The sequence below is a fragment of the Rhopalosiphum padi genome, chromosome 3 (assembly GCF_020882245.1).
Source record: "Rhopalosiphum padi isolate XX-2018 chromosome 3, ASM2088224v1, whole genome shotgun sequence".
NCBI classification, from domain to species: domain Eukaryota; kingdom Metazoa; phylum Arthropoda; class Insecta; order Hemiptera; family Aphididae; genus Rhopalosiphum; species Rhopalosiphum padi.
The window spans coordinates 54,744,951-54,765,120 of record NC_083599.1 but is presented as its reverse complement, the minus strand read 5'-3'; the positions used below and the strand labels follow the sequence as shown (position 1 = coordinate 54,765,120).

Here is a 20,170-nt window from a genome sequence, read left to right as displayed (position 1 = left end):
CTTTTTTCTTCAATAATCCAATCGTTTAAAATTTGTTGTAGAATAATTTAGTTTAGTTAATCTCTATGTTACATGTACATGCATATAATATGCTGTACCCAAAATTGTAAGCTTATTTAGTACTGATGGATAATTCCGAGTAGGGCGTTATTCGAATAAAATTGTGTACTTAAGGTCTATATGTATCTATTTAGATATTATTTTATTTGAATTTTTTCAAACATAATTTTAATATACTAATGTGTTATAGTTATAGTATAATTCATATAAATTATAATATTGACAAATAAAAAATTATTACATTTTTCATTATGAAGTAAATCTAGTTTACGTGCATGACCTAAAAATAAATATTAAATACGTTATTATTGTAGTAAATAGTCCATTCCCAATATACTATAGTTTCATTTAGAATAACTTAGTTATTCTGTATTTAAATTTATATTAATGTAAATTAAATACATTTTTTTAATAATTTATTAATCTAACACTATGTTAATTTATATTATCTAATTTGTAATACCAGCAACTATGACCAATTTACTAAAATGCAACAAATTATCAGATAAAATATTTGAAGAAAGTGTAATTTTGAAATTTAATTTAAAATTTTTAATATGGATATATATATATATACATTTACATTTAATATAATATTAATAATATTTTGTTATAGTTATTTATTTTTATTTTGTTATTATTATTGAACATTTACTATTATTTATTATATTGTTGTAATTACCTACCTATTATTATGAAACTATTATAATAATATTATGATTTATAATATTAAAAAAACGATAAGATATTAAATATCTTTGCAATTATTAAGAATAAAATAAAATTTATAATCATGTGACTTAAAATCCAAAGCTATCTTTTATTTTTAATAATTGCGTGTTTAAAATTCTAAATCATAATTCATAATATGTTTAATATCAGCAGGGAAAGGGTTAATAAAATAAGATAAAATATGGTTATTCGAATAATTATATATGAAAATAATTAAAAAAATTTTGTCCGAATAATGATGTTTTCAAATTATTCAAATACGTATTTATTAGAATAATTGTAAAAAAATATTCGAATAATTTTTATTCTAATTTTATCTAAATAATCATCTAAATACAATTATATTAAAAAACGCTCTTGTCTAATAGGAGGTGTATGATATAATGTTAATCACGGTTATATGTTTTGCGCTAAATTGCGATATTCTACCAAGAAATCAAAAATACTTAAACAGTGTATTAAATAAAGTTAAACTGATTTGTTTGAAAAAAGTCCTTTTAAAGTTTTAAATATTTGCTATCATTTATTCTTACTCAAATAATTTTACTTAATTACTATAGTTTTAAACAAAATAATATGACTGTTAGAACAGGTGAGAGGTCCTCTTCAAACAGATAAACTACCAAGTAATTATACTTACATAATACATAGTTACATAAAATAAGTTATAAAACAAAGATTCAAAATCATTCATTTACTATGTTCAGTTGAGCAGTACCACTATAAAATTCAATCTACAGTAGTTTTGTAGTTTTGTATTATTATTTAATACCTAGTTATATTTATAGAAATAATGAACAATATTTATTCAATATTGTATTCATCCATATTATACTCGTATACACTACGAACAGTACAAACAGAACAATTGTAATGTATTTTTGAATTTTCATTGTAATTTGTATTTCGATAATTTATATAAACAGTTAACATTTATATAATATATATATATACAATATACATATATGTAAATACAAACATATATATGATAACTGATTGTAGTCACAATAATAATACATATCTAATATCATATTTTGCAATACATAATATGATTTATACATAATTTCCGGAACAAAATAAAATTTAGTGGCAACTGGCAATGTAGCATCCACAAATATAATATAAACATTATTTATTAATAAAAATACATTTATGATATATATTTTCAATTCCTTTATGTTATAATTGCATATTGTGTAAAGGTGCATATTATAATATTAATTAGACCATCTCTCGGATTCCATATAATATTACATGATCAAATGGGACAAAAAATGTTACCTATACAAATAAGATGTACTCCACCTTCTGAGGACTTCCCCCCACCCCCAATTCTCATAACTTTAACCACTGAAAACGGGCGGTATTAAAATTTTTTTTGTTTGTTTGTTTGTTTGCCCCTTACGTGCACGCAGTTCCAGAGCCTGACAAACCTACCATGTGGGCTGGAGTCCAACAACAACATAGCCACCGCGGGGGTGAGCATGGACGAAGAGGACGGTAGTGCGGACGATGACGAGCACATACGAACCGGCCGGTCCAACGACGACGATTACGACGACAACAACGTGGTCTCGACGTCGTTCGCTGGACCGTCCGAGGCGACCGCCGGCAAAGCGCTCATCAACGGCACCCGCAATGGCGGCGCCGGGGGCGGTGGAAGCGGGACCGGTATCGAAAAGTTCCGCATCGATTATCCGAAGAAATTCCACAACGCCCGCAGCATGTCGCTGTCCATGGAACGGAACGCTTACTGCGAACTGTGCCGGTTTTCGCGAAGTCCCGTGCCGTTTGACCGCGGCGGAGGCAGTGGCGATGGCGGTGAACCGGACGACCGCGACAAGGGCGTCCGCCGGTACTTTGGGTTCACCATCAAACAGTACATGGCGCTCGGTTCACTCGCGCTGGTCGACTTTCTCGGGTTTTGCTCCATGTCCGTCATGGCACCGACCTTTCCGAAAGAGGTACTTCTACACTTTATGTTGATATATATTAAATACCTATTACCTACAATAATGTGTATACACTTAAACGTCTTAAACGGATAGCGGGCAGATTGCAGAACTGTTGCAGTACGCGCACATAAAGGCGGGCACGGGGCTTAGGGGTAAGGGGTCGTGGACTTGTGGTCCGGGCACTCGACACTCGCGGGTAATGTGACGTGTACGCGTAGATTTTCAGCTTCAGCGCGAATGAGATCGACGATTGTCTCTCGCGAAAGTCACGACTGCAAGGCATTTATGTCACACTAGGACTATATAGGTGAACAGAACACTGGAACGTTAAGTACGAGCGTATATATGTATATATTGTTTGCATAGACAATGGTCGGGTTTGGTTTGCGAAGCACAGATAACAGTTAATTCTGCATTTTCAACAAAGACCATTTCAAATCGGTTTACTATACATATGTAATAATCTAGTATCCTCGTACACTATATAGATAAATCAAAATACATTTTGTCATTATAATTTATAAATATATTATAAATGAAATGCTGTTCGTTGGTGAGCACATAACTTGTGTGTAAAAACGGATCGGTCCGATTGGGCTCATTTTTTGTTTTGTTTAATGTTTATTATTACACCACCCCGAATGACAGGATTGCTCGAGTGACATTGAATAAATGTAAGGTATACGTTGTTATATCGTGTTCGATTGTTACTTCGAACGATGGTCATACGTTTTTAAGACCTGTAGAATAGAACTGAGAAAAACTTTAACATAATAGTTCAACAACCTAGTCGCAAGGCCGGTTCGTGTATAGAGAACCAACTGATTACTTTTTATAAAAATAGGATTATAAGTATTAATATCGTGAGTCATTTGGTTTGAAAGAACGAGGAAGACGTGTTGAACAACCGAGATGTATGTGCTCCTTAATAGTTCATTAGTTCGACAGGCGACAACTACTATACTTGAATGTCAATCGACAACTCTGCCAGTAACATTGGTCAATGGTTTTGTTACAACGCATTCGAACGTGGGATTAAAATAATAGATAATTTTAAGTGAGCCGAGTTTTGAGGAGTTTGGGTTGTTGAAGGTTAATCAGTTTTGGCTTGACTCATTGTACCTATTTCCAACAGGTAACAAATGTTATCTTATTATTAGTGATTGTGAGAGGCAATTTTTTGATTTTTGAATATTTTCGAAAATAATATAATTTTTTCGGAATTGTGAATAATAACTAAATTTTGGATTTTTCGTGCCTAACTAATTTTAACACAATTTTAGTAGTTATGGTTCAGTACAGTGGTGACTAGTGTATTGACGACATAAACTATTTAGTATTTAATATGGACGTAAACATTTTCTAATATTTTTGTAACTCAGCGAGGAAAACGACTTTTTCATATCGATAGTTTTAAATTTATTAAATATCATATTATGTCCTGTTTGAAGCATTTAATCTTAAGCCTGTTAAAGTGAGAAAGAAAATGTGTGCGCAAACAAATTCTAATACTAGACATTTTCGTCACAGGAAGCTTATATATATATGTGCGCAAACGAGTTGTAACCCAAAAAATTTACTATGAACAATTATCGTTTAATGACGCGAAAATTATGAAAATATGATTTTGAATAATTTAAATTTAGTTATTTCTTCACAATTCCAAAAATAAATCATTTATTAAATTCTGATTATGCATTTAATATAGTACAAGTACTACGTGCACTTTAAGTAATGTTAATCTCAAACATACTTAAGAGGATTCTATAGGTTATCCGCGATCCATATGTGTTATCTTCGTCTTATACCATAGAACATCGCAAAATTGCACCGATTTTGTGTTGTTAACTTAACTAATATTAGTGTGAATTATTGACCTATGATAAAACATAAAATTAAGAACGTTATCTGTTATCTATTGTTGGTTTTCTACGATATTTTACATTTTAAGCTATTTATGAGCATTTTTATTTAATAGTATTTTGCATAGGTACTTATAACAGTAATAACTCGCTTAAAACTTAAAGTATCATAAAAAGCTGACGTGAAACAACAGATATGATTTGCACCTTTTAGTTTTATCATAGGTCAATCAATTCACTACAATACAATACTAAATAAGCTAACAACACAAAAACGAATCTACTGAACGTCAATTTGTTATGCTGAATGTTTGTTCACGACGGAGACAACAAATGTGGGCGTGGCATTCATAGTTAATAGTTAAATACAGAAGCTCCGTTAAATTATGTTAATGAACTCAATGAATTTATCACTTCTTTCAAACGCAGTTCATCTATTTTAGTAACCTACTTAACGATAGTATGTGCTTCAAAAATTCCCTGGATTTTTCTTGCATTTTGAATATTCTGATGAACGTTAAAAAAGTATTTGAAGTGTAATTAAAATTACTATTTTGTGGTTTCAACAGTACTTAAAATAAAAGTTCAAGTACTGTAGTACCTATGCTAAATTTTATTTGGAAATTTGTCTGTTGTTTTTGTCTCATATTAATTTCAAAAAAATACATTTAATCAAAAAAATTATTCGTGAAAATTCTCGCATTGATAAGTAAATATTATTAAATACACATTTGTCAAATGTATATATAGTCATATTTTAATACTTATCAGAAAATGTATTAATTTCAAAAGTTTTTTTTTAACGAGTATGTGCAATATGCATCCATATTCGGTGTTGTCGTCGCATTTAATTTCTACGGGCTCTACAACTCAGTCTTTTTAAATCGTAATATAATATTAATATCATGTAACCTAGTTTTATAATAAGTATATACGCATTAATAATATACTCACGTCGGCCAGACGTCCGTATATGAAACGCGACCACGTCGTTATCGTGCAGGTTAGGCTCTACAGGTCCACGTCAGACAGACGCGGGTTTCCTATATTGTCTTTGCTGTCTGCCATACATGCCCACGTCCACTCGTTGACCACCGTCAACCCTTAAAATCCTGCACAAAGCACAACCGTATTACTATTTATATATACTGCGCAATATATTAAAGTTACCTACATTTACAGTTTTATGGGATTTCGTGATGGGTTTATGTGCACGCGGACTGCGGGACGATATCTATCCCCTTTTAGCGTTCCAAAGCGTATAATACAGCTTACTGTTTCGTTAGTATCCATGGGTGGGTATCTACATAATAATATACTACGTACACGTAGACTGTATATAGTACAATATGTAAATAACTGTACAATAATGTATAAAACGTATTGCCCGAGGGCTAAGGTTTCGCGTAACGTAAACCAATCGATTTAGCCGATTTTGGCGTACGTGTACTTATAATAATACCGTATCAAGGAAAAATAAGACACTAATACCGATTTCAATAAAATTTAATGTACATGGCAATATGTAGAAACTGCAGTAATACGACGTGCTGTTCGGATTACCCCATAGGTACAAACTACAAACACAGCATGCCATGACTCGTTTAATTTAAAATTGCGATCGATGTACACGCCAAGGGCGGATTTACCTATGTGACAGCGGCCCTTGGTCGGAATAAATTGTGGGAACTCCAAATAAAATACATACAGTTTTTGATTGTTAAATAATACATGTATAGTTTTTAAATGTGTAGAAAACAATAACTCGTTATCACTTTTCGCTAAATAATGACAAAATAATAATAACAACTACTATTATAATAGTCTATGTATATATAGGTAGTCTCTTAACTAAAACTTTGTGTTCTTACTTTTTTTTTTTTTACTTAGTAAGGTGTAAATATTTATTTTCCGTTGTACTACGTCCGTCATAATAATGATGATTGATATTAGCGTTAATTGGTTTTAACATCGTTGAATACGTCGTTGACCGTCATATAACTATGGCCTTTTACGTATAATTTCCGACCCACGTGTGTATATTTAGAAACACTTTGAAAGATAGAAACGATCGAATGTGTACTACAGCGATCACGGACGGTACAAGCAACCACTTGATTATTTTATAACACCACTATTTTTAAATTTTAAATTCATATTGCACGCGTTAAAACAATAGCACATAAATTGCAAAAATATCTATTTTTTTGACAAAAAATTAATTTTAATATAAAAATTAATTTTTGTATTATATATTTTTGATATGTATACATTTAAATTTTAAACACAATAAATGTTTGTATATTAATCGTTAAATAATTATGAAACTTTGGGGGGGGGGGGGCAAAATGTATGATGGTCCATAGACTCCAGCCCATTCAACTCTCGCTTAAATCAGGCCCAATGTGTACAGTGTACCTATACATTATAGGTTAACCATCCATTATATTTCGTTACTTACCTACTGATGTAGACATGTAGCAGTATTTAGTATAGTTTAGTATGATATGTGACTTAGTGTTATTTAGTAATATTTAACATTCTAAGTACGCTTAAACCTAGTCTAACCTATATAGGGATTAGGGATAGTTCAAAAATACACCACAATAATCACCACGAATATATGAATATAATATATAGATACTAGATTACAATGATTACATAAATACGAGATGAATTATGAGATGTATTTAGGTCGCAGGACGGGGTTAGTTTGGACATTAGGCGGTGACATTTTAATGGTAAACAATTTTTGGGTGATTTATTATTATTTATTATATATACTACATACATGTATGTACTGTTGTCTGTGAATTATTTTGTTGTAGTTCAAAAAATATTAGTCGCAGATATTTAAAAATTCCGCTATTGTCATTTTCTGTGTACAATTAAATTTTAAAAGTATTTCAATTACAAATTAGTCAATATTAATCTTACCTTTTCGCCTCGAATTCTACGGTATGTCGATACTAGCTTATTGTTTGCTTTTTTTTTTTTTTTTGCAAAACTTTGTTTAATCCGTTGAATTAAGAAATGAAATAATAGTAAGAAACCCAAACTGCTATATTATGGATTTTTAATATGTATAAGTTTGTAATAGCTAATAAGTACCTACCTACGCTTGTAATAATGTAAATAATATCAAATTTGATATACTTCAATAGTTAAATATATATATATATATATATGTATATATGTAGTGCAAACAATATTATATATTACTAAACACTATTTTCATAATGCAGTATGTAGTATATATTATATATTTATATATAATGTATTTGTGTACCTACTGTTGTATTACTATACGATGGTAGTATGTATAAATATTTGCGTATTATACACATGCAAGAGTATTTATAGAAAACTGATAACATTATAGTACTATAGTAGTAGGCGATAGCGTACATACATATTATTATTATACATGAAAACAAGAGAGTCATCCTAAACTTATGGCATCCAACTATTTTACAACAGGTAAAGCTAATATATAAATAAACCACCAACCTACCATGTTCTAAAGGGGTAGTTGTTAATGGGGATGGGCTTCGCTAATCCTCACCGCTGATTAATATTGCAGTATTATTGAACAAGACATAACAGGAAGTACAAATACGAGTACAAAATATTATAAAGTTACATTTCTATTCAGAAAAAACAATATCCTAAAGTAGTCTAAACATTAAAGTTTATTGGTAATTTATAATTATTAATGACTTACAACCAGCCCCTGCACAAACTACCGATGTTTTTATGCACAAATGTACCTATCTATAACAGATGATATTAGATTCTATCAAGCATTTTATTTATTTATTTGTATATTTACATTGGTGAACCCAGTTACAATAAATAATTATATACATAAGCCTAGGACTTACATAATATTTTATTATTACATTACTGTTACTGTGACGATTATGATTGCAAAAATTCACCGAAAGAAAAATATTAAGAATATAAAAATAAAAAATATATAACGATGAAAACTTAACTTAATGTGATATTGACATAGAATGTAACATTTAAACAGCCACAAGATTATGTAGGTAATACCTATTAAAAAAAAAAAATGTAATGAGACACTGGAAAACAGGTCAACATTTAAAAAATTAACAAGTTGCATTAATCTATTTATAGGTTATTTTGTTAATTAAGCACAATTCGGATTTATACTATATTTGTAAGACCGCAGTTGTGTGATTAAATGTGAAAGATGAATAATGAAATATAAGTGTTCGGTAATGATTATCTTACTGAACAGACAATATAATAATTTATAAATGTGATGATAAACGTACAATCAAACTTTTTTATTATTTTTTCAGGCTGAAAAAAAAGATATGACAGTTTCTGAAGCTGGTCTTGTTTTTAGTTTTTTTGCTTTGATAATGTTTTTACTCTCTCCAGCAATGGGATCGATAGTAAGTACAATTTTTTTTTATATACATAAATATACTTGATATTGATGATGTCTAATAAAGTATCACCAATGAGTGATTGCTTTCTACGATAGATTTATGTGACATTTTATTATATATATTATATATAATTTTTTATTTTAACAAAAATGTTCAAAAATTGTAATTAGTATGACATTGTACTAACCATATTTTTTTTCATAATTATAACGTGAAACGCATTAGCGCATTGATAAATCAAAAAATACTATAAGTTCCACTCCACCCTTCAAAAAAAAAAAAATTATTATAAATAAAAGAATTAAACTGAAATAAAATTTTACAAAAATATACACATTGTTATGACAATAAAATATTTAAGCTTTATTTTATTGAGATTGTTTTAAATTAAATCATTTTCTGTTATTTTATTTACACGCTACACGTATTTACAGATATGGATAAATATAAAATGCATTAGTTAATACCATAATACCTACTATAAAATTTAAATGTTTTTTATAGATGCCAATATTTGGTACAAAATGTTTGTTTATATCAGGGGTGTTTATTTCCGGAGTATGCAATATGCTATTTGGGTAAGTACACATTGTGATATTATTTAAAATATATAGGTACTATGGTTTTTTTTTTATATTGATTATTATTGATTTGAAAATATTATTTTTATTGGATAGTTTAATGTATGAGGGTGTAAACGTTTATAACACAGATAAAATATAAATAGACTGAATAGACGTATATTGTACACACTATACACTGATCATTACATAATAACATTAAAAATGTTTTATGACTTAAGAGAAAATGACGAACATTGGTGACACTGTTGGTAAATTATTCTTAAATTTCTTACAATTTTATTTTTTATAGAGTATATAAAAACAATATTCATATTATCTTTAGATTTTAGAACGAATATAATACATATTAAAATTTACTCGATATTTATTATTTACACACAGATACAGGCTTGTCGAAACACTCGAAACGATTGTTATATAATTACCATTTTTTTACCATGTCAATAATATATTTTTACCAATTAGCACCTGTCAATGTTAAATATTCAAGTATAATAAACAAACTACAAAGTAACTATTTAAGAGTTAAAACACTTTAAATCGCATTAGATTATACATACACCTATATAAGCTAAACGTCTATGCTGCTATGACGAACTATTTAAATTTAAGTTTTCTAATTTATCAAAAACAAGTAAACAAACTATTATGAAGTCTTGAGTTGTTTAAACTTTAAATATTAGAAATAAATTGTAGTTCACGTGGCCCAAATGTATTTTTAGTATTTTTTGTATAGTTCTATTTCAGAATAAAATATTTCAACTAACTCGCCAGTTAGTTAACAATTTATATTTATCGAAAGATTGATGAAAATTACGCCTAGTGCAGACCATCTTTAAAAATCAATATTACGTTCATAATACATTTAAGTAGATGAACCATGGACTGATGTCGTTGGTAAGGATGCCAAAATCACTTTACTTCTAACAGTTCTTAGATTGAAATATTACATTAATTGTTTATATTTGCCTATTCCATTGGAATATTCTCTAAATTATGTTTGGTTATCTCAGAGAATATTATTATAAACACTTTTTTTATAACATATATTGGAAATCACATAGTAGTACTTATGTGATGTCACATTTGAGACTTAAAAATACAATCTCTGCAGATATGTCAAAATTACCTTTATGCACACAAGGTAATAGTAACCGATGAAAACAAAGAAATACTTTTATTGCAAACATGTAAAATAATAAAATAAAATAATTTATGGAAAGTATAAATAGTCTATAATATGAATATATAAAACAAACATTGTGTAACGGAAGAAAAACATTCAATAGTCTCAAAATAATATTATGTAACATCTAGAATTTAGATGATTATAGATACCTACGTGTCATAATTTTTAAATGCTTTGACTTGTCAATAATTAATAATAATAGTTTTATCGTTGGGATATTATTACAGGCTATTACCAATGGTACAAGATAACTTCCAATTTAAAATACTGTGCTTTATAGTACGAGGACTGGAAGCAATTGGCGCCAGTGCATTTTCTACATCAAGTTTTGTTTATGTCATTCAACTATTTCCAGAAAACGTCAGTAGCGTTTTAGTAAGTTTTCAATATATATTGGACATGTTGTTATTATTATTTTTTAATGTGGCATGAATTTTTCGTGTACCCATCAGTTTTTTAACACATTTTTTTTTTAAGGGCATACTAGAAACATTTGTCGGTTTAGGTATGAGTGTCGGACCTGCAATAGGAGGATTGTTGTCTTCGGTAAGTAATAAATATTCTGATTTATAAATATACTAATTTTGAGCAAATTTCCACCCGTCAATTAATTTTGGTTTTTTTTCCATATAGGTCGGGGGTTATGCAATGCCGTTTTTTGTTGTGGGTCTCTTAATGGTGGCTACGGTGCCACTGCACATTTACCTCATGCCTCCAATTAGAGGTAAGCAATTTTCTTTTAGTTTTTGTATATATTACCCAAGTGTAATAATTGATATAATATATGTTTATGTGTTGAATTATTAAAATAGACGATGTAAAAGCATCGCAAGCTGTTGGCAGCCGATCCAAAGGTATAATTAAATTACTCATAATCCCGTCAGCTTTTGTTGTCGGCGCTGTCATTACGGTCACATCTAACTTTTGGGCATCACTCGATCCAACGCTCGAACCACACTTAAGAGAGGTATAATATAAATACAATTATTCCGTATACGTTGATGTATTTCGTCAAATTATAGCAATGACGTTTCGAATCCATTCTTTTGTCAACTTACAGCCCATGCATGATTTAGGTACTTTTTGTTTTGTTTTTCGAGTCAAACAAACAACAACTATTGTCTCGGGAATAACACTTCGTCACAGTAATGACGATAGTAGGTATTTTTAGTGATAACTATACTAATAACTCGTATGAAATTATAAAGAGACTAATTTGTAGTTAATTTATAATTTACAAATTTTACGAATTATGTACGTTCATCTGTAAGTCTTAACACGCATTTTATTTAGCATAATCGTTATAACTCATAACCTATATAAAATATGTCTCGTATAGTATGCAAATTATATACATTTATATTTTATAGTATCTGTATTTTTTAAATATACATATATTATACCGCATGGAAAATTATATAAATCATACAACAAAAGATCATATTACAAATTATGACCTAAAATATGACGTATATTGTACATATATAGTAAAATCATACATTATAGTACTAAAAGAGTGTTGATACACTTTTTTCTTTGTCGATATTTTTTTTTAAAACTAATATTTTTAAATATGATTTTGAATAATTATTATTTTATTTGCAGAGATCAATTTCTCATCTTAGCATATATATATACGGACTTGTTTGTGTAAAGTTTATGAATTTATTTTAAATATTAAAATATAGTTATGTAAGTTTTAATATTAGGCAGGATGCAGGTAGATTAACAGTAGAAGAGTAAAAGATTTATTATTATACTATAACCGTTAACCACGTACAATGTATACTTACTTATATCTATATTTACCTATCTAATATAGTATTATAATATTATACGCATCGATTGCTTACACATTCATATAAATATATAATATAATCCTTATATCTTGCCTAAACTTAAACAAACCTATATAACTACTAAAATAATAATAATAGAAAATATTAGAAATTCAAAGCTTATAGTTTTTGTAAATATCTACTTAAATTAGTTATATAAATAGATTACCAATCTGAGATTTTTATTTTTTTTTTATTTTGAGTTTAGATACACATAAATATACTTACAATTATAATACTTTTGACTCTCTAATACAGTAATGTCAAAAAATATTAATGTAAACTATTGCCAGGGTCAAACACGTCGAATGTGTGAAACAATTAAACAACCAGCGATAATACAAAGATATTAAATATTTCACTTTATAATAGTTAATAGCATATTATATTAAAACAAAAGTTTGGTGAATTTATATCTATTTCAAGAAAGTTATTTGAACTTTCTCCAAATTAAAAAAATGATAAGCTTTTAAGTATAACTTTTTTTAACTTGGATTCATTCTGAGATAATAAATAAATGTATGCAACTTTGTACGGAACAATAAAAATTCTTTGATGAACTATAGATTTTTTTTACAAAGTGTACTAAAATAACTGAATTTCACAGATGGGCTTATCAACTCACGAGGTTGGACTCGTATTTCTGTTTTGTTCAATATTGTACGGAGTATCAAGTCCATTTTGGGGTTACATTGCTGATAAGTACAATAACCATTGGTCAATGATGGCCGTCGGATTGTTTTCATCAGCTATCGGACTATTCATCTTAGCTCCTCTTCCATGGTTCCCAGTGAATCAAGAGTAAGATATCTAGTATAATATCTAAATCATAGTATAGACAACCGTAATATATATTTTTTCCGTCTAAATTAATAAAATATATTAATTTGCCTTGTCTCCGTATACTTACCTATATATACCTACATAATTATAAATAATCACATAAACCGTAGAGCTTTTGATTTAGTTTAAAATCTTTAAACTATTATTGAAATGATTTTTATGCAATTGATGCACATTATAGTTGAACAGGATAAAAAATATAATTACTAACCTGAAATTTAGGCTTTAAGTTTCAGTGAGATTATATGAAAAAAAATGAAGCTAATAATTTATAGCTATCGTCCCGCATTAAGAGAATAAAAAAAAATAGATCTGTAATTCCTCTTTATTTTATTTATTTATTTTATTCGTAGTTTGTTGTTACGTCCCATTTGTTATTATTCCGAGGAATTGGCAAAACTAGTATAATGACGTATTTAGATTGAGGATGGACCATCTTGGTCCAGAGAGATTTGTCGTGTATATAGTATAGTGAACGTTTTCAGTTTGTGTTTTTAACACGAGTAAAAGAAAACAATTGTCTACGGAACAAAATAAGCTAATATTATTTGAAGACTAGAATAAACACATATGAAACGTCTAGGACCTCTGAAACTTAAGTTAAGTTCGCTATGTAATATAAATTTAAAGCTGTACATAAAATAAACAGTACATCTATACAATTTCAAAATTTAGAATTAAATACTGCAGAATATGTATATTCAATATTTAGTTAAACAGGCGGTAATGTACCGCGTGTATATATCATATAGTTGAATTACTTAGACGTCATACTGTTAATGTAAGCTTATTAATTATATACAATTGCAAATTGCAATCGTCGGTAATACTGTTAATTTATACGTGATATAACTGTTCAACGGACTAAAGAAAATATTGGTCACAATAATTGAATATAATACCACTATTCATAAAACTAGGTTTAGAAAAATGTGATTAATATATTTTAATGAAATTATGTAGGTATGTGCGTTTAAGTAAAATATATTTTAATTACCGTGTAAAAAAAATAATTATTATAATCTATATTATTTTGTAAGTGTTGTATGTTATAGATAGAACGCATATATTATATAAAATAATTATTTTGAATACAATATTTTATACTTTATAGCATCTTATGGTTGAACCTCGTCGGACTTGGAATTTTGGGCGTGTCAGCGTCATTAACAATGATGCCAGCATTCAACTTCATTTTATCAAGTGCAATGTAAGTTACACGTAAAAGCATATAATATTATATTACTCATATAGTCATAGGCATTATTTCAATTTATTTGAGAGTGGTTGGGTGAGGGCCGAATAAATTTAGGTATTCCTAACAGCTCAGTCGTGGCGAATTTACCACAGGTTATGTGCTACATTTTTATATACTTAATAATAATTGAGACTTGTCCCAGGAGGATGTATAGAGGTTGTACCCCACACACATCTTCCATAAAATAAACTACAACGATAAATAAGAAATTATAGGAAATAGTGGTAGCTATAAAATCAAAAAGAAAATAGTAGGTAATGGATGGTACAACGAATTGAGATAATATTATATTAAGATGTCAGCACACTATATATATTTTTGTTTTCTCTCTACGAGTCACGCGAGACATAGCAAATTTTCGTTCAACAGAATCAATTTATAGTGTTTTTTTTTAAATATTAGATTGAATTGACCTATTTACAAACTTAAAGTTAAGATCATTATTTTTGTTTTAAGTTAGAGTTTTTACGATATTTCAATTTTTCTATATAACATGATGATCATTTTTAATTGTAATTTTTTACATCTGAACTAATAAACTTGCATTAAAATTTAAATGCCGTAAAAATATTAACGTATGAATACAGATAATGTTCTTATCTTTAAGTTTATGTTTAAAGATAGGTCAATCCACTCTAATATTAAACCTTTAAATGCTGTACTGATTTTTATATTTGTTCCGTTGAACGCAAATTTGCTATTTTTTGCGTGATTCAAATAAATTAAATATTGCTCTGGCCACTGACATAATATGCTTAATATTTTTAATTTATTTAGTGACAAATGTAATATCACTTAAAAGTTAAAATATAGCCACAATTTGTTCAGTGTACGGTAGTTATGGTTGAAACAGGTTAGGTAATAGTGATACTAACAAAAAAAGATAATATTCCTATTCGTTTTAAAAAATTCTTCTTATAATTTTATTAGTTATAAACTTATAAACATCGCCGTCGTGGGGGAAGTTTTCCCAGGGAACTCAATCAGTTTTTGAGGAATAACCCGAGTGCACTAGCACCATGTATTGGGATAAGGATTATAGACTATAGACATAGTGTAAGTACACTAATCAACGTATTACAGCGTTATACATTGGTACACGTTGATATGCACTATACGTCTATACTGTACATTTAATATAATGATAATAAAAAATAATAATTTAATTAATACATTTTACATGGACACATTTGTTTTTAGAGAAAATGGATTTCAAGAAAGCGTTTCTACATTTGGAACTGTCGCCGGGTTTTGGTCGTCGGCCTATTCACTTGGGTACATTAATATAATTATTATTAAATAATGTTAAATCTCAAATATTTTTAAGACATAATAAGTTAAGACATGGATTTATGAAAATCTGTTATTGTAACCATACACTTTTCGTTGGTATATTATGCTTGATAATATTTGTCTCCTAATATTGCGGCATGCACTAATTGTATTGAATATTTTAACTTGGTTTAATATATTATTTAAAGAAATAAAATGTGCCTAACATGTTTTTTCATCATTTCAGTGATATGACCGGTCCATCGTTGGGAGGTGTTCTTTTACAACATTTCGGGTTTTCTATATGTATGACTACGATGGGTCTGTTTTGTTTAGTAGTGGTAAGAAAAAAATACTAATTTCAGTGTTAACTATTTTATTATTTACTATGTAAAAGATGTATCACATTATTATATCATTGTAGTCAGAGTTAAGTTATTTTTAAACAAAAAATATTACAACATTTATAACTAAACATAGACGTTTATCTATAGTATTTAAAATATCTGCGTGTTTCATTATGTTATAATATTGTGTTTTTGTGTATCTAGAAATATCCTGTGCCGTAGCTCAGGGGAGTGCCAAAGTATAATTAGTAATTATCTATTACTATCGGACGAGTTATATATTATGTATCATGCGCGGTGCACTATTGCGTGGGGAATGCGTTTTCCTTATCGTAAATTATAATTGAATTCATTGGACAATTCGATTAAAAATATCGAATGTTCTATTAATTTTATCGTAAAGGAACAATTAACTTTTATTATTGTTTTAAATAATACACATCGAAATCGAACAATATAACACAAATGCATATTTCAATACAATTATCAAGTTTATAAAATAATAAATTATAATCGGTTTATTGTAAATTTTAAATTATTATTATGTCCTTTTAAATTATTATTTTTTCATTCGTTAAATAGGTAGTACACTATTTAATTTTAATCTTTACTCATGGTTTAATTATTTTGGATAACTGATTAATTAAGTTTGGCGATGCTCAAGCATAAATAAATACATAATCTGCTTATATATTTGTCTCAAAATGTATTAAACTGTTCAATAAAAAGTATTTTAACCTCTCGTATTAAAGTAAAAGTATTAGCAAATATTTACTTAAGTAACCTCAACTTTTCTTCCACTCATAATGAAACGAATAATAAAGATTAATAAAGATTAACAATATCATTATGACATTTAAACTTTACTTTTTTATTCGTATTATGAAGGCGTTTTTTTTTTTTTTTTGTTGCTCTATAATTCTACAAACAAATCAGCTATTGAATACGAAATATAAAACAGTTTTAAACATTAAACATTTACAGTGAATTTCTTTAATTGCATAATAAACGATTGTGGGTTACAGTTATGTACGTACCATGTATTTATTATATTCATTTTTTTTAGGGTGTGATTACGATTGGGTTTTTTGGGCTTATAAAAAAAAAAAAAAAACGTCCAAGAACGATGTCGGACAAAAGTCCGCTAAACGATCCCAGAATTATACATCCACGGTATAATTCGCTGAACGACGATCGTGGTAGATCAATGTTAATTTCAAATTTTTCAACTAAAACCGAAACCACTGAAGTGTAAATTAAATCTGTGAGTATAGCATATTACGCAATATTTTACTACTTCTTTTTATGTATTACTATGTAAGAAAATAACATAGCTATTATAGCTATCATAACTATTATAAATAGTATCTGAAAGTTATTAATAACAATTTTGTATTTCAGGTAAATCGTTCTACCTGTGTCGAAAGTTCCATTCCATATTTGTTCATTGTTTTCGGCAAAAGGAGGATTCATTTTATAATAGTTTATTTTTAGATAATATCTTTATTATTCCAATTAGTAAATAACTTTAGTTGATAAATTATTTTACTTCAAAAATAATTAAACTTGACCTTTACATTTTTTCGAAAAATATATTTTATAGTATGTAAAATTAAAGATTTAATATTAACTATTTTAAACTATAATATTGCTAATTGTATGTGAATTAGATAAGTATTTTTTTAGTACACGTTTATTTTTATATTATACTAAATATTGCATTTTAAATTGACTGATTTTATGAATCACAACAAATAAAACAATATTTTGTTTGTAAAAATAAATATTAATACATAATATTACTTTATAATGTAATACTTACTATATTATATGAGATTATTGATTGTTATTATTTTAATTGATTTAAATATTAAGTCAAATCAACAGCGTGAGAAGTAATAAGCATTAATAAGGTATGGTTTAAGATTAAATTTGATTGCCACGCGTCGTAATAATACCCAAGTATAGTTGTATAATGTATTGCATATAATAGTAGTATGATACATTGATACCTGTATAAAATTAAATATATAACTAAAACCCCTAAAACTGTTGTAGAAAACTTTTGAATAAAATGCGAGTGTTTTTAACTTGGCTACATACAGTTAATATAACAATATACATTGACGAATATCTGTTGGGGATGTTGAGTGGACCGCATACCCTGGAGGTTTTTATTACTTTAGTTATTGTTCACGTATTATTATATACATATAGTTTTAATGTTTTAAATGTTTTAATTCATTTCCTCCCGGGAACATTATGAAAACCACCCCTGTAATAAATCATGTAGCAAATCATTTTTACGTAGGTACGTGGTAACTGCAGAATCAGAAGTGCGTGCATAATTCAATGCATTTAAGTATAAAACAATGGTTTTCAACATTTACTTTTCACGACGACATTCCAACTTTAATCCAATTAATGGTGACTTAACCATATAATTTTAACCAATTAATTAAGTTTTGAAAAAATAATAAAAAAACAATTTAAATCTATGTTGATTATTATTTATTATGTTTATTTTTCGTGATACCGTTTTAATAACAAAAAAATATAAATTTACATAATTAAAATTGTTTTTTTGTAATGAAGGTACCTAAACGCTTAAAATAAATACGTACTTTTTCAATTATAAAAAGTGCATAATACATTGTAAATTGTAATATTAATAATATTACTTATTACATTATACCAACTAGTAAGATTTTAATTATTTATTTTTAATAATATGATTTAAATTAAAATACAGTTCTGATGACTGAAAATAAATGTTATAAATAATTAATTAAGTCATAATATAAAACATATTTCTGTAATTAAAACGTAAAATACTAAAATATTTTTAAAAATAATTAGCTTTGACCAATTTTATAAGACTGCAGCTTATACGTCACAGTGGTGCTGAAGTCCATATTTGAGATCCTACCTCTTTTTTGAAAAATGTGGCCACATTATGTTATTATCATAACTTTATTATTAATAAATGTATATTTTTACAATCTCTCCATCCAATTTGAATATTTTTTTTACACCAATGGGTATTGGACCATGAAGTTTTGAAATTGCCCGATCATATTTTAAAAATTTCGGCGCCACTATACGTCTATAGTCTATACGTACCTTATATTATACAACGTTGAATATATTATTATAAAAGAACGTATTTAAATGCAAAATTCATTGTTTTCTGAAAACATTGCTTTCCGAGCACTAAGTTCATTTCATACATCAAGAAATTAAAAAAAGGAAACTTTTTTTTGCATTTTTTGATATTGTTAGTGCATTTTTAATGTTTTTAAGTCATTTTTATATAAAAATTGATAAAATTCGATACAAATTAAGCAAAACCTGAATATACAGTGCTATTATGAAATACAAGGTAAAAGTTTAACGAATGTACCTATCTAAATTGTATATTCATTTTCAGAATAAAAAGAAGATAGGAGAACTAGATGATGAAAATGATACAAGTAATTAATACCTATAAGAATAACAATTTATATAGTTAAACAAATTTTTTCAATGTTAAAAATAATTTTAAGAGCATTTTATTAGTGTATTTTTAAAAAATATTCTGTTATAAATGCATTAAATTGTATTTTTTAAGGCACTTTTCTTGTTTTTTAGAGTACCTATTTAAATCCGTTTCCTAATTATTATAATTTTACAAATAGGTATATATTGGAAGTAGCTAATAATCGTAGGAATAGACGTATATGGTATATAATATTATATATATTAAATATTTTATTTATTATAATGCCTATAAACCTAGGTACCTACTATCATTATGAAATTAAATA

At 27.6% G+C, this 20,170-nt stretch overlaps 1 protein-coding gene and 1 long non-coding RNA gene across 3 annotated transcripts in view; one reads left to right on the top strand and one right to left on the bottom strand.

Annotated features, from left to right (window-relative positions):
• LOC132924609 (MFS-type transporter SLC18B1-like) overlaps positions 1–18,213 on the top strand; it is a 37,122-nt gene extending 18,909 nt beyond the window's left edge. For both annotated transcript variants that reach the window (XM_060989019.1, XM_060989018.1), the window contains exons 2-14: positions 2,208–2,756; positions 8,941–9,036; positions 9,538–9,611; positions 11,034–11,181; positions 11,284–11,352; positions 11,440–11,530; positions 11,619–11,773; positions 13,252–13,445; positions 14,602–14,697; positions 15,946–16,020; positions 16,265–16,358; positions 17,431–17,628; positions 17,766–18,213. In XM_060989019.1, the coding sequence (XP_060845002.1) occupies positions 2,208–2,756; positions 8,941–9,036; positions 9,538–9,611; positions 11,034–11,181; positions 11,284–11,352; positions 11,440–11,530; positions 11,619–11,773; positions 13,252–13,445; positions 14,602–14,697; positions 15,946–16,020; positions 16,265–16,358; positions 17,431–17,619 (1,830 nt within the window). In that variant the 3' untranslated portion in view covers positions 17,620–17,628; positions 17,766–18,213. The remainder of the gene's footprint in view (positions 1–2,207; positions 2,757–8,940; positions 9,037–9,537; positions 9,612–11,033; positions 11,182–11,283; positions 11,353–11,439; positions 11,531–11,618; positions 11,774–13,251; positions 13,446–14,601; positions 14,698–15,945; positions 16,021–16,264; positions 16,359–17,430; positions 17,629–17,765) is intronic.
• Positions 5,575–20,170, bottom strand: part of LOC132924610 (uncharacterized) — a 40,874-nt gene continuing 26,278 nt past the window's right edge. The window contains exon 3 of the long non-coding RNA XR_009661353.1: positions 5,575–5,721. This is a non-coding gene — a long non-coding RNA (uncharacterized LOC132924610). The remainder of the gene's footprint in view (positions 5,722–20,170) is intronic.